At 43.6% G+C, this 17,490-nt stretch overlaps 1 protein-coding gene across 2 annotated transcripts in view; it reads right to left on the bottom strand.

Annotated features, from left to right (window-relative positions):
• LOC145343928 (potassium voltage-gated channel subfamily KQT member 1) overlaps positions 1 to 17,490 on the bottom strand; it is a 694,268-nt gene that overhangs the window by 209,165 nt on the left and 467,613 nt on the right. For both annotated transcript variants that reach the window (XM_080190468.1, XM_080190469.1), the window contains one exon: positions 4,777 to 4,852. In XM_080190468.1, coding sequence (XP_080046594.1) covers positions 4,777 to 4,852 — 76 coding nt within the window. The remainder of the gene's footprint in view (positions 1 to 4,776; positions 4,853 to 17,490) is intronic.

Raw genomic sequence — 17,490 nt, 5'->3', positions numbered from 1 at the left:
CATTGAGCCCATCAAGTCTACACGACTATCTGACAGGGTACCTTACCCAGGCCCTCTCCCCTGTCCTATTGCTGTAGCCCCACATACTTCCCATAATCCAACTCACCTGCACATTGGGAGGAAACCAGAGCACCTGGAGGAAACCCATACAGACATGGGGAGAATGTGCAAACTCCACACAGACAGTGATCCAAGCTGGGAATCGAACCGGGCCTCTGGCGTTGTGAGGCAGCCGTGCTAACTACTGCTCCATTGTGCTTTACACATCATTATAGTTCTGGAGGAGTCCTATATTGGTTGGCAGTGGGGGAAAGTCATAACTATTGAAGTGGCTACCGCAAAAGGGTGGGGAGCATGTGAGAACTGAGAGTGAGTCACAGACAATAATGGCAGACAGGTATGGCATCCATGTTTTGAAGTCTTAAGGTGAATGCTCTGGAGAACAGGCAAACAGCAGACTCAATCTCAGAGACATAGCTATGAGACCTTAGAGGAAGGTAAGTAACAGCATCACCTAATCATAGAATCATAGAATCCTATAGTGCAGCAGGAGGTCATTTGGCCCATCGAGTCTGCACCGACCACAATCTCACCAGGCCCTATCCCCATAACCCCATAACCCCATGCATTTACCCCCTGATACTAAGGGGCAATTTGACATGGCCAAGCTCCACCTAATCTTAAAAAAATCTTCAAAGATTCACTCAGCAACACCTAAAAAACGCTGAACTTAATTGTCACAGACAGGTGTGATGAAAGTCACTTGACAGAACATATTATGCAGAAAAGTGCTGCAGAAAGTTTGTCTCACTTGACAGGAAGTATGTACATATGGTAAACATTTAATATTGGCAAATCTTCTGTGACCTCAGTCATGGTGAACTGGAGTAATAGCTATTTTACAATGATAGGGGTGTTATGCCATGTAACACATTCTGTACTATCTGGGTCACTGATTTCCAAGTTTTTTTTACTTTGGAATTGTTTGTTCTCTATCTTTCCAATCCTGACTTTAGTACTCTGGTCAATTTAAACTATTCAATGAGGTGTGGCAATTAACATGTGACCACCAAAACTGACACTTGTAGCAAACAACTACTAAAGCATAAGACTGTCAATATCATGAATCTTATGAGCTGCAGGGTGGGATATACTCTCCTGAAAAACAACATATAAGAGGAAGAGTAGGCCATGCAGCCCCTCAAGACTGTTTCACTATTCAATGACATTATGGCCAGTCTGCAACCAAACTCCATAAACCAACGTATTTTCTCCATATCCCTTTATAACTTTCCCTGGAACATAGCTTAGTTACAGCACAGAAGGAGGCTATTCAGCCCATCATCTCCATGTTGGCTCTCTGCAAGAGCAATTTGCCGAGTGCCACTCCTGCTTATTCCCAAAAGTCCTGCAAATATTTGCTTTTCAGATAATGACCCTTTGAATGCGATAACTGAATCTGCCCCTGCCACCCTCTCAGGCAGTACATTCCAGATCTGAATCATTCTCTGCGTGAAAAAGGATTTCTTTATGCCTCCATTGTTTAAATCTGTGCTCTCTGTTCTTGATCTCTCCATCTACGGGAATAGTTTCTCTGTAGCTACTGTGTATCTACCCCTCATGCTTCAGATTACCTCTATCAAATCTCCTCTCAACCTTTTATGCCCCAGGAGAGGAGTTCTAGTTTTTCCAATTTATCCACTTGGCTGAAGTTCTTCATCCTGGAATCATTCTTGTGAATCTTTCCTGCAACCTCTCTGGACGTCACTGTAGGAGCTTCTCAGGGAAGTGTATGAGGCCCAAGCATCTTCAGCTGCTTCATCAATTACCTTGCTTCCATCATAAGGTTAGATGCGAGGATGTTTGTTGATGATTGCACAATATTCAGTATCATTTGTGACTCCTTAGATACTGAAGCAGTCCATGTTCAAATGCAACAAGACTTGGACAATATCCAGACCCAGGCTGACAGTGGTAAATAATATTCATGCTACACAAATGGCAGGCAATAACCATCTCCAACAAGAGAGGATCTAACCATTGTTCCTTGGCATTACCATCGCTGAATCTCCCACTTAACAGGGTTACAATTGACCCGAAACTGAACTGGAGTAGCCATTTACATACTGTGGCTACTCGAGCAGGTCAAAGGCTAGGAATCCTGTGGCATGTAACTCATCTCCTGACTTGCCAAAGCCTGTCCACCATCTACAAGGCACAAGTCAGGAATGCAATGAAATACTCTTCACTTGCCTGGTTGAGTGCAGCTCCAACAACACTCAAGAAGTGTGACACCATTCAAGATAAAGTAGCCTGTTACAATCGCTACCCCTTCCATAAACATTCAATCCCTCCACCGCCAATGAACAGTGGCAGCCGTGGGAACCATCTAAAGATGTACGGCAGGAACTCACCAAGGTTCCTTAGGCAGCATCATCCGAACCCACGACTACCACCAATTAGAAGACAAGAGCAGCTGCTACCTGAGGACACCATCACCTGGACATTGAAATATGTTGCTCTTCTTTCGCTGTTGCTAGGACAAAATCCTGGAAATTGCTCCCTAACAGCATTGTCAGTGTACCAATACCTCAAGGACCGCAGTGGTTCAAGAAGGCAGTGCAGCACCACTTTTTCAAGGGCAACCAAGGATGGGAAATAATTGCTGGTCTAGCCAGCGATGCCCACATCCCATAAATGAATTTAAAATATGCTTCCTGAGGTGCGGTGCCCAGAACCGGATGCATTGTTCCAGTTGAGGCTGCACCAGTGATTATATAGGTTTGTCATAACTTCCTTACTTTTGAATATTACACATTGAAGCTTTTCATCTTGCATTCATCAGGATAGACACAAGGGAAGCGAATTTCATAGAGATCAACAAATTGCATGAGAAAAGGGTGCTGATTGGTTGGCAAGTGGACAGTGATTTATTCAGGCATTGCCATGAGGAACGTGCAAGGGAACAGTTGTCCTCATACTTCCGTTTAACTGAAAAAGGGCATAATATTTGTACTTGACCTTTGCTGAACATGGAGTAGCAACATGTATGATATTCTCTACTATCAGATCACTGCCACTAAGCCCAGGAAAATCTGCTGTCACATGTATGTAAGTTGTACATGCCAATGACAGTTGGATCATGTTAAATGCACCTCCCTTTAGCTTGCAGAATTCAGAACATAATGTCCAATATTAGATGTGATGCCATTATTGAACAGCATTTACTGAACAATCCCAAGTGTGCTAAGAATTACACCAACCAATTAAAGATTTTTGGCTTGCAATGTGACTCATGTGCATGAGATATATATTCATATGCGGTTCCCAGTACTCCAGGTCACATTAGGGCTTTATGTAGCATGCAGTGTCACAGTGATAAGGATAATGTGAACCACCTTTCACCCCTGAGGAATAGAGCATGTCATATTGCCATATGGAAACACCAGTAGGGGATGAAATGCCTCAGCATTTAGCAAAGAGTTAGGGTAGCAATATTGGGGCATGTGCAGTGGTGTGAGGTCATCATGGATATCAAACACCTCCCTTGTGCCGACACAAGCAGAATTTGCTCTTATATTTATTTGTTCATGGGTGTGGGCATTGCCGGCTAGGCCAGGATTTTGTTCACCTCTAATTGCCCTTAAGAAGGTGAGGGTGAGCTGTTTTTTTGAACCACTGCAGTCCCTGAGGTGTAAATATTCCCACAGTACTGTTGGGAAGAGAGTTTCAGGACTTTGACCTGGCAACAGTGAAGGAGCAGTGATACAATTCGAAGTCAGGATGGTGTGTAGCTTAGTGGGAACACATAGATGCTGGTGTTCCCATGCGTCTGCTGTCCTTGTCCTTCTACATGGTAGTGATTGTGGGTTTGAAAGGTGAGATCCTGCAGTGCATTTTATAGATAGTACACACTGCTGCCACTGTGCATCAGTGGTGGAGAAAGTGAGTGTTTAAGGTGGTGGATGAGATGCCAATGAGGCTGCTTTGTCCTGGGTGTGTTGATTTTCCTGAGTGTTGTTGGAACTGCACTCATCTAGGCAAGTGGAAAGTAATCCATCACATTCTTGACTTGTCCCTTCTAGATGGTGGACAGGCTTGGCTTTGTGGAGCCAGGAGGTGAGTTAATCACCATAGAATTCCCAGCCTCTGACCTGGCTGGCTTCTGAGAATGGGGTGCTTATTTTTCCTCCTCTCAGCTGGGGGTTGGCTGGGAGAAGCAAGGAGAGAAGAGAAGGGACAAAGAAAATGACAAAAAACATATAGGCATAAAAAGTAAAATTAACAAGATGAAAGGGCAAAACATTAAATTGTGAAGGGCAACAGGGTATGCGGCAATTCTTCCTGCTATTCACAGTAGTAACCTGGGAAAGCATTAGTTAAAAAGTCAAGAGAAAAATAGCCTAGTCGGCCTTCTTATCTTGTAATCAAATAACTTCACACAAAGGGTGGAAGCGACTCTGGAGTTGGTGAAAAGTTACTGGAATGTGTTAGTGGAAAGTGATATAGGTGCTGAAGTTGAAGAGTCAAGGTCGCTGGCAGAAAGAGAAATATATTGCACTCAGCCGGGCTAAATTACAGCAGTCCCAGTTCTTTCCAGTCTACCCTTCCTCAATGAGACGGCCGTCCCCATTGTGGAGTCCAGAGAATAGAGGGCGTAGCTTGCAGTCATGACAGAAGAGAATTCCCTGCGCCAAAACAATTTTTTTAACATGGTCTCAGAGAAACAATGAGGAACCTCTTTTCACTTTTTCTTTCCTGCCATCGAGGACTCACCTGAAATTTCTTCTTTGCTACAAAATACTGCATCCTTCGAATCACCTTGATTGTGACCCTGTGGGACTCCCTCAACCTGTGAACAGAACAGGAGCAATGTTAGAAGAGAATGCAAGACTGAGGGAAAAGACATCACAGTGAACTTTATTTACCCTCGGAATTTAATGTTTTGTCCTTTCACCTTGTTAATTTTACTTTTTATGCCTATGTGTTTTTTGTCTTTTTTTTGTCCCTGACTCAATCAAGATTATCTGTTTTTTTGAAGTACATTTCTTACTGTTGACAGAGGGGCTCTTATGAATCATTCTTTTGCACCTTTTTGCTGGTAAATATTCTTCCTCCCCCCGCCCTCGACACTTGGAGGGCGCTGATTCCTCGTTGGAATATAACTTCATGGGCACTAGGCGTCCCCCTCAATTAGGTGTCTATTCTTCACCTATTAGGTAAGTAAAGGGTGAGTCTCTGCATTAAGGGCTGTGGCCATCTTCAGCCTCGCAAGTGAATCCAACTGTGCCTTTATTCCATGTCTGCACACAAACACTTCCTGAGGGGATAGTGACAAGTGAGGGAGATTCTGGAAGGATGAGGTCTATATAGCACTCCTACAGCCACCCTGGGTCTGATTAGCAGACAAAGCAGAATGGGGATCAGGTCTGAGTCCTTTGTGATTGGAATGCTCAGCTACTCGATAAACAGACTCACTGAACCAACAAACAAGTTTACAATTTCTTCAGCAATTTCCTGGCATTTTCAGGGGCAGAATTTTATGCTCTCCCAAGGTGGGTCCTGAGGTGTCAGGGGTGGGGAGGAGGGGGTGACATAAAATTGAATAGATGGGATTCCCCTCTACCCAAGCTCAGGTGCAATTTCACACTTGGGCAGGCAGAGTGTTGGGGCGAAGTCCACCCATTCATGCTTAATGGGTGAATGGACCTCATCCCACCTAGCCTCCATGTTCCGGCTGACGGGTGCAGGTAGGGCTGGAAAGTGATATTTAAAACTTTGCTCCATCTCGGCCGGGGAGGAGTTTGCTGCTCCACTTTGAAGACCTCTACAGAGTTGGGCCACTCTCCCCCTGGATTATTGAAGCCCCACCCCCCCCTCCTGCCCCCCCCAACCCCCGCCAACCTGGCTCATTCCCTGAGCCTGACCAGGTTGGAACACTGTCGGCCAATCCAGTTGGCGAACAACTCTCTTAGGCGGGACTGCCTTCCATGTGACCTTTAATTGGCTGTAGGAGTTCGAGAGTCAGTGGCTGCATGTTAGGCGCCGAGTCCTGGGATGGTGAACACCAATAACTTGCCATTCTTGAAATTCTACACCAGAAATTCTATATTAATCATAGAATCCCTACAGTGCAAGAGGAGGCCATTCCAGACACGCTGCTACCAGCAACACACGCTTAAAAAAAGGGAAATTAAAAATTGTGCTTTTATCATTTTCTTTGAATGCTTTCATTGGTCAGTTATAACAATAGTGGAGATTGTGGGTAAAAATTCTATGGCTGGACTAAGTAGTTGAAAACGGGACGTCCCATGTTAAACCCTTTAGGAGGAAGGCCAACCAGACTTGTTAACACTAACAGGCTCTCAATCTGAAGTGAAGGAAAGATCGCCCAGTCCACACCAACTATTACTATGGAGCTGATTGACACGTAATACTTTATTACGCACGAATAGAGTATTAGCAAAATCTCTAATAATCGAATGCCTGAGCTCTGAATGAGCAATCCATGTAAAGATAAATTTGTTTTACTTCCATTTCTTTTAGATTATACCAATTTTCTTTTTGGCAAGTGTGTGCAGCACACCCATTTTGTAAGAAGGATTTGAGGTATCCAAATCATCCCGTTGTGCAATTGACATAATACAGCAGTGGGCTATTTTACTGTGTATATACACATATATACAGGGGATATATATCATGATGATTTATTGAAGGGGGTGGAAAAACTGATTCCACAGCTGAAATTCTAGCAATTCATTCAATTAAAAGGTCTTCTGGCCAAATTTCTGTCCCAGCTGCTTTAACTAGTGGCAATCAAAGCCATTGTTTTATGTGAGAATTCTTTAGGGGGAGTTGTGCAAATTGATGAGATTTTGAATATTCCCGATTTCTTCCGAGAGTTAAGCCGACGGTTCCAAAAATCTAGCTAGACAGCCTTAAAGCTTCAACAAAAAAAAGGCCTGCTTTTGCAAAGCTAATGATTGTATCAGCAATAGAATAGGAACCACAGACTGAAACAGCAAACGTACTGGGGCTTGTTTTGCACTTCATGAGCAACTGCTGGCATGGGAAACCCGATATTCCCTCTGAGTTCTCACTGCGGCTGCTGGGACAGTTGGATTAATTACAGAAATATCCAAACTCTGGTAATAAATAGTCAAAGCCAAACACTGGGTAACTCGAAACGTTATTACACTGAAAACAACAGTGTTATGTCTGACACAACACTGGGACTAATTTCTTTCCTTTCTCCTTTCCCGAGTTCAAGCTTTTAGTCACTGCATCTGCCCAGCGAGAAACAAGAGAGGGAAGCAAACATGAATGAGAGCAAGCTCCGAAACAGACACGAGAGCAAGGCACAAGGAGGAGGTGGAGAGACAGGACAAGGGGGATGGGGGAAATAAATGGAGAGCAAGAGAAAATTAGTGGGCAGACAAACAAATGAAGGAGGCATAGAAACAAGAGACAGTGACAGAAAGAGGACGGAGGCATAACAAGAGGCGCAGACAGAGAGGGAAAAAGATAGGGACAGACACACAGATATATAAAGTGAGTCAGAGATATGCTGTGATAAGGCAAACATATATAGAGAGTGAGAAAGAAAGATACTGAAGCGCAGAGCAATTGATAGAAACATGAGAGAAAGGGAGGCACAGAAACAGAACAAAAGAGGTAAACTGAATGCAATCTCAAAGCAGCAAGTTTGGTGAGCAAGGCTGTAAGTAAAAGTGGATGAAAGCTAGTGAGACAGTGAGATGATAAGGCACTGAGAAAATAAGGCCAATTAAGCAAAAAAAGTGAAGTAGAGGGAACAAAACACACACAGACTCAGGGCAAGGTAGAAAGGCCAAAGAGCTGGGCCAAAGCAAAGTCTGCATTCACTTCGCTGCCACTTTCTCCTTGAATTTAAACAAGGTTTCACATTATTTTTTTCTTTTTCGAACATCACCTTCACCGTGGGCAGCACAGAGGCACAGTGGTTAGTACTGCTGCCTTACAGTGCCAGGGACTCGGGTTCAACTCCAGCCACAGAACACTGTCACTGTGTGGGTTTCCTCTGGGTGCTTAGATTTCCTCCCACAGTCGAAAGGTGTGTGGATCAGATGGATTGGCCATGCTAAATTGCCCCTTAGTGTCAAGGGGATTAGCTAGGATAAATGTATGGGATTATGGGGATGGGGCCTGGGTGGGATTGTGGCCAGTGCAGACTCAATGGGCCAAATGGCCTCCTTCTGCACTGTAGGATTCTATGATTCTATTTGCCAGCTTGCTCGTGACTCGTAGGCTTCCCTAAGCTTCCCAATTTTCAGCCTCATTTAAAAGAGACTACAACTTGAGCCGTGTTGCGTCACCCCATCAGGCGGTGTACAGCAAGGTCCACTGACCACAAAATTGAAAGCTAATATTATATTGTCAATGAAGGCTAACATATAATCAAGGAATACAAAACTGCTCCATTTACAAATCTGGAGCCTTCAATTTCCATTGAGAGCAAAACCAAAATCATGAACACATTGCGTATCAGCTTTCCCACTGAACAGCCCTTAATAGGGGCAGAGCTGTCCTGTTGTACCAACTTTGCCTTGGTTTTTGTGTTAACAACAAATGCTCCCTATAAAAGACACACTGCCAGCAATCATACTGCAAAAGCTCACAGTGAGCTCTTAATCCCAGCTACATGAGGAAAGAAAGCCTTGGTAATCTATCATTGAAATGGGTGCCATCTTCCTGCCAAAACATTTGGTGAGAGATGAAGGATCTCTCCTTCATCTCCTGCTCTGGCAGTGACTGGCACAGTGGTAATTTTGATATCGTTTACATTGTAGCAAGTGTCCAAAGAGAAATGGAAAAAATAATTGTTGTTTCAATGGTTCTCCTATAAAATGAATATAAAGACTAGGGGGAGGGGGGATAACTGGCCTGGCTGGTAATATGGCAGCACAGAATGTCCATGATACAACAAGCCTGGTTTTTAGCCAGTTGGTTCCTTTCAATGAGTTTTGCCTGGGCAGTCAGATCCATGTCCATCAGTTCTCTTGTTGCTGTGTTTAGCAAAAATGCGATCAGGATTTCCATGCAGTTGTTATTTCCAGTAAGATTATACATGTATTTCTCAGATTGTGTTCACGATTCCTCTCAAAACATTAAATCAAGCTTCCTAAACTCATTTTGCCTTTCTTGCTGCTTGTCGTAATTTGAGGAACTCCTCCCCTCATTAATGCGGCACTTTAGGTAACCAGGTCTTCTACCGATCCTGAATGGAAGATACAAGGTGATGGCAGAGGGCACTTTGCACTGGGACAGGCCCTCCAGCCTGTTCAGTTTGTATTTCTGACTGATTGGGCAGCACAGTGGCACAATGATTAGCACTACTGCCTCACAGCGCCAGGGATCCTGGTTCAATTCCCGGCTTGGGTCACGGTCTATGTGGAGTTTGCACATTCTCCCCGTGTTTGCATGGGTTTCCTCCCAGTGCTCCAGTTTCCTCCCACAGTCCAAAGCTGTGCAGGTTAGGTTGATTGGCCATGGTAAATTGCTCCTTAGTGTCAGGAGGTCTAGCAAAGTAAATACATGGAGCCAAGGGGAGTACCTCAGCTCTGGATCTCCTCTGATAAAGGGATTATGAAATGTTTTATAGATGCTGGGTGACTTGCATATCGCTAGTATTTTCAGTTTGCCTTCACGCTATTAAAGAGAACAAGGACGTCTGTGGCTAGTTAGCAGATTATAGTTTGTAATGGTTTGGGTGGGGCGAGAATGGGAAGGATACCACAGTTGACCTTGGTACTCAGTGCAAGGGCCGGGGAACAGATTAATTGGTTGAAGCTCCGTGACAGGTAGTAATCCAGTGTAATAATCTGGAGGCTGTGAGAACATTGCATGAGGAGAGATGGCTAACCTTGATCAGAATGCCCCTACAGTTGCTGCCACTCACTTGTCTCCAATTCTCACATATCCATTTGGGTGAGATAGGGGAGGGGAGCATTTAAAGTGGGCAGTCGGCATCTACAGAAGCAACTTAAGGTCGTGACTTCAGCAGTGGGGTCTAAAGGGAGCAAATTTAGTGAAACTAAGGGACATAGATCAGCTAGATAGTCAACATCTTTTCCCAAAGGTAGGGGAGTCTAAAACTAGAGGGCATACGTTTAAGGTGCAGAAGGGCAATTTTTTCACACAGAGGGTGGTGAGTTTCTGGAATATGCTGCCAGAGGCAGTAATAGAGGCATGTACAATTTTGTCTTTTAAAAAACATTTAGACAGTTACATGGGTAAGATGGGTATAGAGGATATGGGCCAAATGCTGGCAACTGGGACTAGCTTAGGGGTTTAAAAAAAGGGGGCAGAATGGACAAGTTGGGCTGAAGGGCCTGTTTCCATGCTGTAAACCACTATGACTATTATAACTGTGATACAAAGTTAGGACAGTTGCACATCTCACCCCTTCTGCCACTTTTTATTGGATCCACCTCAGATTTTTAGAACAAGCTTTTCTATGATACAACACTTCATAATGTACTCCATTGTTTGTAAAGTGCTGTGGGACAACCTACTGACCAAAACCTGCAACTACATTGTTACAGACCAATGCTTACATACAGGATTCCCATTCTGAATGTTTCCTTTGATTATTTCAGGATTGACATTAAGTGTGTTGGCCTGAAGTGAAGACAGTGGAAAACTGGCTGGGAAAGTGCTCGCATACACGCAGATAGCTAAGGTAGTATTTTATAATGGATCGCTGTGTGGTTGCAAATTATAAAACCGTGGCTTGCAGGTAAGGTGGAAACATACAAAAGAGTTCCATACTGACATTGAATATAAACTCCAATCTACTTCCCAGCTATACTGGACAATAATTAGGTCAGACTCATCAAATCATATAGATTTTGAGCTGGACCCTTCCCCTTTTGCTTTTCACATTTTTGGTATCAATCTGATTGTGGCTATTGCATTTTTTTTGTATACTCTGTCAGAGTTCCAGGTTTTGCTCCTCTTGCTAATCAATAGGCCATTTGTTCTCTGCTACCAGAATAGAGAGGCTTTTCTGAAAAAAATACCCGATTGTATATCAGAGGGGGAAAGCTTCAATTTACACCTGAATCTTGAAGCTACAGGAAAGCACGCAGACCCAACCTTTGCTGTAGCCTCTTACTGTGAACACCTGCAGAACCTTAACAGTCTGCAGGGCAACCAACATTGCTTTACGTTACATACAATGGAGTTCACTTCAAAGAGATGACACCCCCCTCCTCCACGCCACCCTCCTCGTATGATCAAAGTAAACCATAAACCTAACCCTTGACCACTTGCAGGAATAAAATCTTTCGAAGAAAGCAGTTAGATTTTTGCAAGTTCCCTTTTGAGTTGGATGTGTGATAGGGAAAATGCATGTTATTTTTACAAGTCACCAGAAAGTCGATTTTTCCCCTTACTTAAATATAGTGGGAAAGGAGCTGTGCAAATTAAATAGGGAAAACCACTTTAGATATCTATTCACTTTAGGTAGGTGTTAGCTGTGACCCAGCAGCAGGCCCGCTCTTCATACCAGAGTCAGATAATCGTGTGTCTAAGTCCCACCCCAGACACAAGGATGGCACTGAGGGAGTGGGCATGATCAGAGGTACTGTCTTTTTGACATGAAATTGAGGACTTGTCTGCTTCTGTATAAGATCCTAATTCGAAGAAGAGCAAACCGGATCTCCCTGATGTCCAGGCCAATAGTTATCTCTCAATCAATACTTTTAAAATGAATTGAGGACGATTCTCCCAGCCTGCAGGCTGTGTAGCGCGCTCCCCATTGGGTGCCACGGTCTCCATAAGTCTCCGGCCCCCAGATTTCCAGCTGTATACTTTATTTAAATGGGCATTTAAGTATAATTAGTGGGCCCAGGACTGACATTTATGTGCCCACTAGAGTCTCCAGGAGTGTTTCATTCCAGAGGGTTTACAACAGTTCCCCACTTATGGGGAGCTTACAGCCTGACCCCACTGGAGTGAAGGGGGGGTTCATGGAGCCTTCCCCCCCCCCCAGGAGATCAGGGGTGGGGGTGCCCTCCTGGGAATTTCCAGTTTGCCAATGCTGACCTGGCCCCCTGACACTTACCAAGAGACAAATTGGCAATGCCTGGGGGATCTTGGCACTGCCCACCAGGCTGGGAAGGGGAGGTTTGGAACTCGAGGGGTTCAGGGTAGCTGGTGGGGGGAGGTGATTAAGGTGGGCTGGGGGCGTGGGGTCAAGGCTGACCTGGACACATCCGGGAGGGCAATGGTCTGAGGGTGGGGGAGGTTGTTGCACAGCCAGCAATGCAGGGTTGCAGGGCTGGCCAGCGATCGGGCTACTGTGCATGCACCAATCTCGGTGCATGTGCACTAGTCCGCTTGGTTGGGAATAGGCCCCCAATTTTTCGTGAAATTCACATGAGTGCACTCTGCAGAACAGAGTGCAGGAGGTTCATTTTGAAAATCCTGCTGAAAAAAAGCAGCAGCATTTACTCCAGTTTTTACGTGAATTCCACACTTAGAATTTTTTAGGAGAATCCCACCATTATCTACTCATTATCACATCACTGTTTATGGGACTTTGCTGCACGCACAAGTTGGCTGCCATGTTTCCTATATTACTGTAGTGAGTACAAAGGTAGTCAGTCCCCTGACATAAAACTCAGTGGGACATCCTACGATTGTGAGAAATTATGTAAATGTAAATATCTTCCTACAGAGTGCATCACCTCCTCATCAAAGAGGGTATGGAAGAAAAGGGCAAAATGTTGGGCGCCATCTTAGAGGCCCTTTAGCCACACGGGCCAGCCAAATCTCCATTCACTGCGGTGGGAAGGGAAAATCCTGCCAGCGTGAACAGTGGTAAGATTCGGGCCCATATCTCGGTACTTAACGCTTAGAAATCAAATAGTGATCAATCTGGAAAATTATCCTGCCTTCCCTGAAGAAATTACACAATGCTTTCAAGAAACAATTAATTACGTGTTATACATCAGAGTCAACGCTACTAAACAAACTTAATTGTAAATTTGCCGTGGCATAAACTGGCTTGACTTTTCCCCTCCTCACACCCACGCAGCATTCACCTCCCACCAATATTCTCAGTAAAACGGTTCTGGGAGTTATTTTGCATCCCCAACTATAAGCTGCTGAAACATTGAACTGAGGTTTCCATATTTACCACTTCAAATGTCACCCTGTTAAATGTTTGGGGGTGGGGGAAGCAAACAAAGGGACAACATACAACCTAGTCACTCTGAGTGGAGCCCAATTTGACATGATACTGTAATGCTTGGCTCCCAACTGGCCAGCCAGGCAGACTAAAACACTCAAACCTCTGACCTCTCATTTACTTGACTCCAATGTTGCCATGACGACAGTAAGATCAGTGAAAGAAAACATTAAAGAAAAGTGACGCATCTCGCATCCCATAAAGCTGACTGGCTGTGGTTAAAAATACCCCAATCCTGATAACCCAGAGAAATAACATTCCTGCTTTTTAATGTTCCTTCCCAGGGCTGCCTTTGTATTCATTATTTTAACAATTTGTGACTTGGTTCTTAAAAACCAACTGCGAAATATAAATTGACAGGAGCGGATATAACAAAATAAACATGGTGATATTTTGTTTAGTCAGAGTAAGAACCTAAAGGTTACTTAAACACCAAATTGGAAGAAAAACATTCAGACTTCATTTCCTTCACCTTTTATAAATTAAATAGTCCAAGAAGGCTCTTTGGAACAATCAATGACTTCCAGGCACCCACTCTGAAGTGGATTTTCAATGGGACACACCTGGTCAATAGGTATAATAAAGGCACAACCAATTGGAAAGAATGAACAGTGATTTAATATGCCTGATCTTCTGCTGTTTAGCGTCCCATTCAATATTCTGTCCAGGCTTTGCACTGGTGTCACAAGCACCCATCAGTGTGCTATGTGCAGGCAACATGGGCCAATGGCTCTTTTCAGTGCTGCAAACTGTCGATGTTTCTGTATGTTAACTATATTAAAATGAAGGCCCAGTGACGTCGTTTAGACTTGCACACAGTTTCCTGATAGTGATAAGTAACATTTTCCAGCATGGGCTGTTAATGGAAGTACATTTAAAGCATCCGATACTCAGATTTACAGCAGGATTTTGAGCTATTTCTGAATTCACCTCGGTGGTTGTACAAACAGTTTTGACACGCCCAATTTCTGTGCACAGCAGGGCAATAGGTTTCTACAAATGAAAGAAGAGGAATTCCAGGTCAGGCAGGCTACTCAAGGACACATTCTCTCCCACCTTGGTTTCAAACGTAAGCGCACTTATCTGGCAACAGCAGTGCTGGAGTAGCTATATCAGCCCCAAACCAACAATAAAGAACTGCACGATTTAATGGCAAGCTGCCTACATCCAATATACACGAGAATAATAGCAAAGGGGCAGGGAAAATGCCCTTGTGATATTTTCCACTGTGTTCTTAGCAGGCAATGCTGTGGAGTAACCAACATGTCACTACCTCTTCTGGTTCAGGTTGTGGGAGGAAACGGGAGCACTTGGAGGAAACCCGCACAGACATAGGGAGAATGTGCAAACTCCACACAGACAGTGACCCAAGCTAGGAATCAAACCCGGGTTCCTGGAGTTGTGAGGCAGCGGTGCTAACCATTCTGCCACCGTGCTACCCCCTTTGTTAGTGAGGGGATTAAAGGTTACTGGGAAAGGCAGGAGAATGGGGTTGAGACATTTATCAACCATGATTGAATGGCAGAGCTGATTCAATGGACCGAATGGCCTAATTCTGCTTCAATAGCTTATGGCTTTTCTACCTATAAATAACTTCCCAAAATGTTATTCTCAAGGTGAAACACCACACTGCATGCTGCAAAGTCACTGCGAGGCAACGAACAATCAACAGGTTGCTCATGCACAAGGATTAAACTTGTCTCAGAAATTCAGGAAGTAGAAGAATCAATTATCTTTGCCCTCTGTAAAAGACTGGGGTTCTGTAATAACAACTAGCCAGGAGATAGTTATCACTCAATCCCCAAATATTTCACAGGAGTTACAATTAGAGATTTATGATTTCCAAAAGCCAATGCAAGCAGGGCTCAGTTCCAACGTTTTATTGTGTATGAAAGGTCTGATGATAAACAAACGCATTTTGCTCGCAGGCACATATTTTAAAACATTCCAACTTGTTGCGTGATGAACCAAGAGCCATATTCATGTTGTTTCCAATTGGATTTGCACCCACAAACTTCAGAAAGAATCAAGTGTTTGAATTTTTTACCTTGATTCATTTAGAGATTATGCAGAGGATGCTGTGGGATTGTCATTGTTTTAAATGATCCTTCTGGCAGGCAGGTTAAAGTAATGAATGCTATTACAAGATGTTCTCAAGTTCCTTCGCAGCCTACCTCCCAGTTTTCTTCTTGGCAGCAGAGACAGGGAGTGGGAGGTTAACAGCAAACAGAAATAAAGTTTCTTTGCGCAATACTGCTGGAAGCACAATCATGCAGATTTGTGTCAGCTCCTCAGTGGGTAGACAGTTGTGTGGACAGTTCAGGTGTTGGCCCATGGCACTGTTTATCCCTGGGGAGTTGATGGAAACAGTGCAAGTGGTGCTACACAAATTGATTTCCCCTCTGATAATGCTTTATTACATTTAATTACATTGGGTATCATCGCAGAGAGAAGATCAGTCGGCTCAAAAGTTCAGTATTGTTAATTGCATATTAATTGTATGTAATTATATGTATGCGCTGGGCATTAACTGAGGACTCAGTTCTGCTCCTATGAAGTGCAGCAGATTGGAATTAGTGGTTGGATTAGGAGTTGCAGCTAGGTGGTGTGTAGTGTTATAAATATAAGCTTGTCAAAAGTATGTAAAGACCATAAGACATAGGAGCAGAATTAGATCACTCAGCCCATCAAGTCTGCTCCTTCATTCAATCATGGCTGATATTTTTCTCATCCCCATTCTCCTGCCTTTTCCCCATAATCCCTGATCCCCTTATTGATCAAGAACATATCTATCTCTGTCTTATAGACAATGCATATGCTTCAGATCTTTCAATTAATGAACCAGATGGGCTTTTACGCCAATGATTTCATGGTCATCAACACATTTTTAATTCCAGATTTTTTAACATTGAATTTAACCTATTCAAAAGAACCCGAGTCCCCAAAACATGAGCTGAGTTTCTGGAATTAATAGTCCAATGATAATACCACTGGGCTGGCACCTCTCCAAAGATTGGCTTTACTTCTATCCTTCACTGGATGGCTATCTGTACTGTAACATATATTATCTAATCAACAACTTCTATTTATATGTATATAGATAGCACATAATTTAATGTAATGAAACATACCAAGGTCTACCAATGTTTCCAAACTGTTTAAATCATGTTTGTTTTGAATTTGCTTCCACCCCTGAGAGGCAAGTTTCCATTCATTTCCTGGCATTTCTCAGTTTGATTCCTACATCTAAGTGAAGGGGTTAGAGTAAGAAACAAAATTAACAGTCTCCATTCCTATCCCTCTCTGCATCTCAATTATGGAGTTTAACGAAGGGGGTGGTGACGCATTTTTCCTTTTGAGCATTCGGCCAACCATTTCATCTCAGAGGAATTCTGGGACATTAATATTTAGATATTGCTAATGGGACAAATTCAGCCCAACAGTGGAACATAAAACATTTAGGGAAGCAGATTAGGTTTCAGCAGATAAAGAGTTAGGACCAAAAAGTCTATCAAAGATAATGGACTCAGTTTTAATGGGATCAGTGCCACCCAGGGGTCTATGTCAATCTGGCATGTTGAGGCTGGAGATAAACAAAACCTCATTTTAATATTCAGGCTGCGGCTCCTACCCAAAACTAAAACGAACTAATGAAATATGAGAAATGTGAAGTAGTCTGTTGATCTCTAGCACCCTTTTTGCAACATCACCCACAAACTCAAAATTACCCCCAGAAGGTCTGTCAAATTCTCATTAAAAGTTCAAATACAGAGGTCATAGCATCCTAGAATCCCTACAGTGCTGAAATAAACCATTCAGCCCATCAAGCCTGCACCAACAACAACCCTACCCAAGCCCTATCCCCTTAACCCCCATGTATTTATGCTGCTAATCTCCCTGACACAAAGGGGTCAATCAACCTAACCTGCAATCTGCATAATAGCCTCAAGACACATCGCCCTGAATATTTTGGATTGTGGGGGGGGGCAGGGGGAACTTGCTGCCTGCCATCAGAAGAGTCCTCGCCAACTCAGAGTGCACCACAGCCATTTCATACTTGAATGAAGGTTAAGCAGTTGCAGGTGGGACTTGTGCCTCCCCGCATTCAGAAGGAAATCCTGCCATGGAGAGCTGCCAATCTGGTTGGGATGTTTCTGTCAATGGATGTGAGATGTAAGTTGTTGGGATCGATTGTTATTCTTTGCAATAATACGGTGAATTGGGTAATCTCCTATTGGACAACATAATATTCTGAC

This window comes from Carcharhinus amblyrhynchos, chromosome 6 (assembly GCF_965287045.1).
Source record: "Carcharhinus amblyrhynchos chromosome 6, sCarAmb.v2.hapA, whole genome shotgun sequence".
NCBI classification, from domain to species: Eukaryota; Metazoa; Chordata; class Chondrichthyes; order Carcharhiniformes; family Carcharhinidae; genus Carcharhinus; species Carcharhinus amblyrhynchos.
This window is presented reverse-complemented; position numbering and strand designations above follow the sequence as displayed.